The 9,163-nt window shown below is 42.2% G+C and overlaps 1 protein-coding gene across 1 annotated transcript in view; it reads right to left on the bottom strand.

Annotated features, from left to right (window-relative positions):
- The window catches only part of TMEM168 (transmembrane protein 168), a 31,436-nt gene extending 25,659 nt beyond the window's left edge, over window positions 1-5,777 (bottom strand). Inside the window, exon 1 of the mRNA XM_019543398.1 lies at window positions 3,531-5,777. Coding sequence (XP_019398943.1) covers window positions 3,531-4,667 — 1,137 coding nt within the window. The 5' untranslated portion in view covers window positions 4,668-5,777. The remainder of the gene's footprint in view (window positions 1-3,530) is intronic.
- Between the last annotated feature and the right edge of the window lie 3,386 nt (window positions 5,778-9,163).

A 9,163-nucleotide genomic window follows, 5' to 3' on the forward strand; every position in this document is an offset into this window, starting at 1 on the left:
TTGGTGTCATCGGCGAACTTGGCCAGTCCACTCCTGACTCCAATGTCCACATCATTAATGAAGATGTTGAAGAGGATGGGTCCCAGGACAGAGCCTTGAGGGACCCCACTGGTCACAGGGCACCACGATGACTGACTGCCATCAATTACAACCCTCTGGGTGTGACCACGGAGCCAGTTTCCCAGCCAGCGGATCGTGGTGCAGCCAAGGCCACAACTGGGCAGTTTGGCCAAGAGGTGATCATGGGATATGTGCAGTATACGCTGGAGTACACTGCTACTAGAGAGACAGAGACTTTAGCAGTTAATTAGAAACACCATCACTGAACATTTTTACAACCATGTATAATCAAAAGAAATCTTTCATAGGCTAAGGCTAATTATCTACAACAGAGTATTGTACAACACCTCTCCAATACTGGTTTTTAACCAGTACTATTAATTACACAACAGACCAAAATGGTAGAATGTCAGACATACGGACCTACATCTATATCAGATGCTACAAAATTTCAGTGTCTATGGAACAAAGATAGTTCTAGGAGTAAACATGAAGAATTTTCTAGCTTAATCAGATTTCAAACAGAACAGTCAGTGTTTATGTTCTGAGACGTACAAAATTGACCTTAAATTATTTTAATTGGAAGATGACCCTACACCTAGTCATTAATTTTTATATGCAAGTTGCTTAAATTGTTTGGATCTTTAAAGTATTATACACTTAAAGGAAAATTTGAATAAGCAAGGATGGAAGGAGAACCTAAGCAGAAATTGAAAAAATAACTAAAAAGAACATACATATTGGCAGCACTTCTTGTTTTTCTAAAGCACAGAATTCTTAGAAAACAAGTAGAATTTTTTAAATAAAAGTAAAAAATAAGGGCCTCTATAATATTAAGATTCATAAATTATACTTTGCTGCTAACTGCAGGACATATTCCCTTAATTAAATATTTAGCAGTGATTACTATTTTATTTAACTGAACTGCAGTGATATTTGAATGTCAGCTTTATTTACCACGCAGGCTAAAGACACAATCTACCAGAGAAAAAGTACTTATCTGCTACAGGAGCTCATTTGCTGCATTACTTCTGAGCCTGATGAAACCATATGAAATATCAGACTCATGAAAAAGTAGTATTTCAGCAAAGAATCCCAAACAGCAGTCTAAGGCACAGAACTCCATATATAAAAATAAAAGCAAATCAGTTTTCTTAGGAGCTTAGAAATAAAATGGATACCCTGGGAAAAATATAGTGGTATGCTTTGATAGGTTTAATTTTCTGCTTTTAGATGACTCTAAAAAGGTAAACAATCTGGAATACTGCAGAAAAGATAACTAACTTCTTGAGACAGTTGTAACAAGTGATTATCAGACCTTTATCAGACATAAATTAGTCAACACAAGTAAGTATTTGACCACTGGTGAAAGCGCAGATGAAATAAGCACATAACTGACTGATCAAGCCGCTACTGCATATCAGGATAGAAATACTATTAGTAAGAGACAACTATATTTACGATCTTAGACTCATAATTTCACTGTAAATAAATGACTGACAATTTCTCCTTGATCAAATTTACAGATACAAATAATAAACTGGATTTTCCAAATGAGAAGAATATTTCCCCTTTTACTGTTTTTCATTTTGACACAGCAATTATTCCATCTCCAGCTGAGCAGAGAAATGCGCCTTTCCCCTGTTAGAAGAAGTGATGTGCATCTCCTTATCTGATCCAAACTGAATAAGGACTTTATACTTTCTACTGAAACTCCTCAAAAGCAAAGAAAGAACACAAGTGAATAGCCAGTTCGCTTTTCTCAAACCTTCAAGGAAGGCATACCAGAATACAAGTAAAAAAGTGTTTTCAGAATCAAAGTTATTTTAAAATACCCAAAGGCAGAAGTGTTGCATGTTTTCAGGAATACAGTAATGCTTTCTGAGATTCAGTTTTCTACACCCCTCCCCCCCACCCACATCCCCAATGGGAACGGCATTGTATTTCATCATTTATTGCTCCCCAGAATTTTAAAAAGGAAATATTTCAATGGTAGTTGGGTGACAAGAACTGGTGTTATTTAGCAGTAATGAATATCTTGTTTATTGTATGACAGACTGCAGAAATTCAAATTTCAGTTGGTTACCTTTAAACTTTGGGCCTCACATAATTCTCAGTGAAAAAATTATGCAAGTCATTCCTATGAATGCTATTAATATAATTTCTTTTTAGTTTCTCTTACTAACTATTGTGCCATCTTTGTCACTGAATTAATGCCTCCTCTTTTCTGAAGCCTTTTTCTATTTTTTAAAGAATCCCTTTTTGGATTTTGCTTTTCCTCTGTGTATTTATTTTTGTTGTATTTTTTTCTCTGCCTTCTGCAAAATCAGAAGCCATAATCATATATACCAGTGTTTTACAAGGGGAAGGACTGCAGAAGGAAAATAACCAAACTTCCGGCCATCTTCCCTTTACTAACCACTAACATGCCTGATACAGAGAAAAACTTACTTGTAGAGAGAAATTAAGTTTCCCTTCCCATCAAGAATTTTTCATGAGTCATTTACAGTGGGCTGTCAAGGATCACAAGATCTATTTGAGTAGGTGGCAGTAATTTGGAAGCTTGAAACAAGCATTTTTGCCAACAGGGTCTGCCAGACATGAACACTGGGGATGGTGGAAGGTAAGATATTAAAAAAAAATAAAAATACAACTGCCATTTTAGGTTTGCTTTGATAAAATCTACCTTAAACTCATCCCACAGTGCTGTGAAACTAGCAGTACATACTGTGCCTCAGTTTGGGGCCTCACAAAATATTTTTAAAGAAACATACACTGGCAGACTGAAAAAGAAAAATCATGCTCCTTCATTAAAATCCTCATGCAAGAAGACAAGCTGAACATGGGAAAGATGACTGTGGGTCCTTTTGGGAATTAATTTTATTACATCATGTACCTTTCCACTTGCAAATGTATTTAAAGATAAAATGTAAGAGACACATTTTCATACGAGTCTATAAGAATTTGACTGCTTGACCTCTCCTGATATTAATAGCAGCCCCACAGCTACATTCTTGAAAAATGTACCCTTCCACGTTAGCTTTTCTTGTTTTCATTAACATTACCCACAGAGATGTCCACAGACCTGTACACTGATTCATTTTTATATGTATTATGGCATTGCAGCAAAGTATGTTTGCTTTGAAAGATTCTGGTCACATGGCCAGTTGTTTCAGACACTGAAATAATGTAAAATCTGAAGCATTTAAGTCTTTCTTTGAGCTGGAAGGAGCACCTCTTGCTAGTTTGATCTTGCACATTTAGATCGATTCAGTGGCCTCTCTAAGCCAGTCAAACAGCTCAAAGTGACAGACTACAAGAATCTGTTTTAGAAGCTGGCAGCTTCTGGTCAGCACAGAATTTCTCAATTGGATGCCCTGGTCACAGCACACTGTTAAATACCATGAAGTTAGAAAAACAATGCTCTCAAATATTAGAAGAGGAAATGAGACAAATACATTTTAATTTACCTGCCATGACACTGCACCCAAAACAGCAGTTGAAAGGAGGCTGAAAAAAACTAATTGCTCTGAAATTAAACAAAAATGACGTACTCCTTTAGAAGCCATGACTCTATCAAGGCAGTTGTTCTCTGCCCTGTGGGTATAGTAGATTTTGTGACAGTCATTTAATTTGGTATGAAATCCCCAAAGAGTTATTAAAAAAATAATGTGGCAAATCATCCAGAAAATTCCGAAAATGGAAAAACCAGGTATTACAAAGTACCAGAGATGCAAGTCACGTAGTTTAAAAGCAGCTAGAATGAAAAAAATAAGTTCAATGACTCCAACAGAAATGACGGAAAGTCTTCTGCAAATTCTACCACGGTACAAATAGGGCTTCCATCTTTCAGTAACTGAAAGTCCGCTGAAGTAGACATCAAGAAGAGGGTCTGAAATGAGGCAGCTAAAGAAACATGCCAAGGCAAATGGATTTGTAGGGATGTTCAGTGAAGGAAAAAACAACAAAGAAGCAAGGGCTCCAAAAATTGCCAAATTTGGAATTGCCAGGAAAGACTTCATACGTAAGTCAATAATCAACATGGCTAAAGCCACAACCAATAGGATGATACTCATGGATTTTTCTACCAGCATAGTTGTACTGGCAATTGCAAATCCAACCAGCTCCAGAGATTCAACTGTTGTCAGCAGAGTTGGTCGATGATGGATACAGCCGCAAATCCTCTCAACCAAAGCACACAATATCCTTAAAACAATGGAGGAAAGGAGCAAATACTTGGTTGCTTCTTCTTTCACTTCATTTTTAAAAGAAGAGTTATTAAGAAAGCAGAGGAGACCGAGCAAAAAACCAAACCAAAGATTGGAGAGACTCAGACTTGCTGCTTCCATTGAAAAATAGTAGTAAAGTATGCTGGCAATTCCAAGAACAAAAAGTCCCAGGATAAAAATTACCAGTATTAATGCATCTGCAGTTTTCTCCCATCTGACATAAAGGCCCATGCAGATAGCAACCAATAGACTGATTCTGGCTAAATAGCCAAGGTATCTGACTGACGAATGCATGTTCACTTCTCTGTTTGCTTCTTCCAGGCTTGTCATTGCTGCATAGAGACAATGACTAACACAGTAACGCAGTGACCTACACATGTAAACTGGTAATTAGGGGCTTTAACCCACTCCACAAAAAGTAACTGTTTGGATTTCATTCAAAAATGCACCAATGCAATAGCCTCCTGCAGTGTCATTTCATCAGCAACTGGCCTGGATTACTGAAGTCCTGAAAGAAGAATGAATAGAAATGTTAGTTCTAAGTCATACATGTTGAATTTACTTACAAACACAGATAACGACATGTGCTTTGTTCCCAAAGTTTAAAATCTAAAACATAAAATATCGATTAAATAAATACAACGCATGGTTTGAAGGTTTCTTTAATACATATTTTATAAGGAGAAGATCATCCATTATTGATTGGTTCTCTCATATTTTTACTTCATATTTGGATAAACAAGGAATGGTGTTTAATCAAATGCTAAACATGTAAGTGTTGTGAAGCATCTACCAGGGGTTCCAAACATTCCTGTAACATATATGTACATTTTTTATGTCTTGTCTTTCAACATATTTTGTAATCCAACTCAATGAAAATATGAAAAAAGTTCTGTGAAACATCTTAACTCCTTAAGTCAGATCTGTTATCATTACCCTTCCTCCATCTTCTTTCATTTAACAAAATGAAGAACCTGCTTTATGCTAACTCTTTTCACTATCCTCCATGAGAGTTATCAAGACACTTATATCTATTAGATTACTAAAGTGTCTGAACACTTCTCAGTTATTGCTGGTTATCATCTCAAACTGCAAAATATGTAAATATTATTGATCTGATTTTGCAGAGGGGGAGAAGAGATGAACAGAGGAAACAAACTGTTTTGACCAGTATCACAAAAGAAAACCCATATCCAACACCGGCATCTTAATCACAAAGCCACCTTTCCTAACAATTAAACTCTTGCCTAAAAGGCCAATAACTATAAAATGTTTTTAAGCTGATGGATATTACAAAAATTAATACTTGCCATCCACTGGGAAAGAATAAATATTATGTTTGGAATGTGACATAATCCATTACCTGGATTAGTTCCTGTGACCCCTTTGTCTCCATGAGTTTATTGCTTGTTTGCCTCTGCCTGCACTGCTTCCCCTCCCGCCTTCTCTGTCTTTGTACTCAACTCTCTCCATCTGACACACTGTTTTGTTCATATCCCTTAACAGCATGTGGTGAAGTGAACTTAAGGCTCACAAAAGCTTATTATTCATCTCTGATTTAGTTAGTTTATAAGGTGCAAATCTACCTTCCCTTAAAACATGACAAACATTCCACAATTTCCTAAACCACTAAGTACATTAATTTTTAGCCTGCATGTTCAATTATCGTTTTTAGAAATGGTAGGTGAACAGAAAATAGGATGCTGTTATTTTTTTAAGAGTAAAATATTTTTGGTACATGTAGATTTATAAAAGCTGCATGTAGAACTGAACTACAGTATCCTACTTCTAATAGATTCAGGTAGTATTTTCTGGGGTCAATTTCTTATAACCCCATCTCTAGCTTGAAATGAGATGACTGGTGTAACACTTTATATGTTTAATCATAGCTAGTTTACCTAATAGGCTATAATTATTTGTGTACAAGAAATATCTAATGTCTTAATTATGGCTAACAGAACTATCTTCCCCAAAATCTGTCAAGTTACTTATATAGAGTAAATTTGTATTTCACTGTGTATTTTTTTAAAAAGCCTTGATTTTATTACATTTACTAATATCCTTTTGCCTGTTACAAAACTTTGACTGAGGCACAGGTTACAGCTCCATAGCTAAGGATGATTTTCATTTTATACTGGAGAAGCTGAAACCATGCCATGTTTGAAAAATGGAGTGTACATTCCCTAGATTTATAGTATGTATTCTAAGAACTTAAGTAATTAGCTTAGGATATGGGTAGGCAACGTTTTTTGGCTGGAGTGCCAAAACCCCCCACAATACCTACCTTGGAAGCTGCTAGAGCGCCGGCATGCCAGAAAAACAAAATGAGGGCAGGGGGTACAGGGCAGGATGCCCTGCTTGTGCTCCTTGCCCCCCACCCAAACCCCTGCCCGCCAGCCCTGCTGCCCTGTGTCCCCCACCCAAAGCCCCTGCCCCCTAGCCTGGGCTCCTGGCTGGCAGCAGCTACCCAGAGCCAGGGCCGGCTGCAGCCAGGCTTGGCATCAGCTCTGTACTAGAGTGTGCACCCGCGTGTTGGAGCAGGCAGTGGGGGAGGGGCCTGAGGCAGCGCAACCCTGGTCTCTCCCCCGCTTCTGGCACGGAGCTGATGACTGGGCTTCTGAGCCCGGCACAGCTGTTTGTAGCCAGCCTGGACTCTGGGCAGCTGCAGCAAGTAGCAGGCGGGCTGCAAACAGCTGTGCTGGGCTCCAAAGCTCCAGCATAAGTTCCATGCTGGTGGCGACTGCACGTGCAGCTCAGGGCAGACAGTAGGGCAGTGCAGCCCACCCCGAGGTGTGCACGCAGTCACCGCAGCATGGAGCTGATGCCAGAACTGTGGAGCCCAACTCAGCTGTTTGCAGCCTGCCTGCTGCTTGCTGCAGCTGCCCAGAGTGGCTACAGCCAGCTACACAAGGCTCCGGGGCCCAGTCACCAGCTCTGTGCTGGGAGTAGGGGAGAGACTGGGGTTGTGCTGCCTCAGGCCCCTCACAACCCCACCTGCTCTGACGCATGGGTGCATGCGCCAGTACGGAACTGATGCCAGGGCTCTGGAGCCCGGCACAGCTGTTTGCAGCTTCCTGGCTGCAGTAAGCCTCAGCTCTGGGTAGCTGCTGCCAGCCACAGAACCTGGACTGCTCCCAGCAGGCAGTTGGGATGCTGCGAGCCCTGCTGGGAGCAGCCTGAGCTCCAACAGCTACCCAGAGCCGGGACTGGTCGTGGCGTGCCGATCAAAATGGCCTCGCGTGCCATGCTTAGCACACGTGCCGGTGGTTGCTGACCCCTTGCTTAGGATTAACATATGTCAAGAAAGACCAAGATGGGGGAATAATTATTATCACTGTTGTGCCTGGAAACTCCAGTCATGAAGCACGATCCAACTGTGCTCAAACAAAGAAAAAGAAGTCCATACTTAAGAATTTCCGAAGTCTAAGATAGTAAGTGGATTCAAACTTAGAAATCTGGCCTTTAAACAAATCTGCAACTGTTTCAAACTCTTCCAAATTCTCATAGTTAAAATGCACTGAAATCCTGAATATAAAGAAATTAGGCCATGCCTAAACAAAGTTAGTAATAACTGTTTTATCCAGATGTATGTAGGCTACAAGCTAGATCAGTTAAAAATAAAGTCTTACCTGGGGCCTTATATCGTCTAAGACAACTCAACAAATTACTGCCTTTCTGCTACAGCTACTTAGCAATAATTCAATTGCTCATCATCAGGGATCTGGGTTTTCTGTCCATGATTGAAAAATGCAGTAAAACCTATATTTTCTCCTTTTAAGGAGAAAACTGTGACAAACAGTGGGTTTCCCATTGGAGGCTGGCAGAGTTCCAGCCTTCTAGGGGGAGTGGGGAGCAGGAGGAGCCAGTCAGGCAGGGGGCACCATATGCATCTGTGTATGTACACGTGCACAGGGCAGCCTGGAGAGCAGCTTCCACATGCAAGTTTGGTGCAGGGGTGAGTAGGGGAACATTGAGGAGCCCATAGTGAGGGAGGAAGGGAGCTAGACCGGGCTGGGGCTAGAGTGCATGGCTGCAGGGCCCAACTGGGGAGCAGGACAGGGCCCGCAGAGAGGCAGCTCACTGCCGCTACAATGGGGGATGGGGGATACATGCCCCCCACCCCAGATTGTGCATGCAATGGGATGATGTACACTGCCTGCTGCAGACTCAGGCTGCCCAGCCTGCTGTCCTCTCCCTGGGGCCTCCATGGCCCAGTGGGTGGGACCCAGCATGGCAAGGCAGAGCAGGGCAGGGAAGCTCGGTGCTGTGGCCACAAGCCCTGGCGAAGTGCTCCCTGCCCAGCTGACAGCAGCAAGGGGCACAACTCTGCCTTGTCACGCCCACTGCTGCCAGACAGGCAAGGGGTGCTTCACTGTGGCTGTGCAGGGTCCTGTCCACAGGGCCATGGAGGCCCCAGTGGGAGGTAGCAGGGAGGGGAGCCCAAGCCTGCCCCTACCTCTCGACGACCTCTGCTCTGGTTGTGCTATCTGTGGGGGAGGGGGAGTCACGCTTTGTGTGCCGCTCCACCGCAACATCTGCCGCCTCCCACATGCAGCAGCTGTGGTTCAGGTACTTCTGCAGGGGGGCAGCAGGCTGCAGACCTAGGTTCCTGGCCCCATAGCCCTGACAACTGGGGGCCCCTCCAGCAGGGTTTGGGGGTGGATGGGCTGTGGGTGGGGAGTGAAGGGCACCAACAGGGCCAGGGAGCTGCGGGTCAGGAGTGAGGGGCAACAGCAGGGGAAGGGCACCAGCATATCAGGGCTGCTCAGCACCACAAAGCAGTGAGGGGGGACAGCTGAAGCTGGACCCATGTCCAGGTGAGGGAAAGGTGCAGGGGAAACTGATTTTCCATAATAAAAACCCCAAAATGAAAC

This window comes from Crocodylus porosus, unplaced genomic scaffold (assembly GCF_001723895.1).
Source record: "Crocodylus porosus isolate Cpor-Errol unplaced genomic scaffold, CroPor_comp1, whole genome shotgun sequence".
NCBI lineage: Eukaryota > Metazoa > Chordata > Crocodylia > Crocodylidae > Crocodylus > Crocodylus porosus.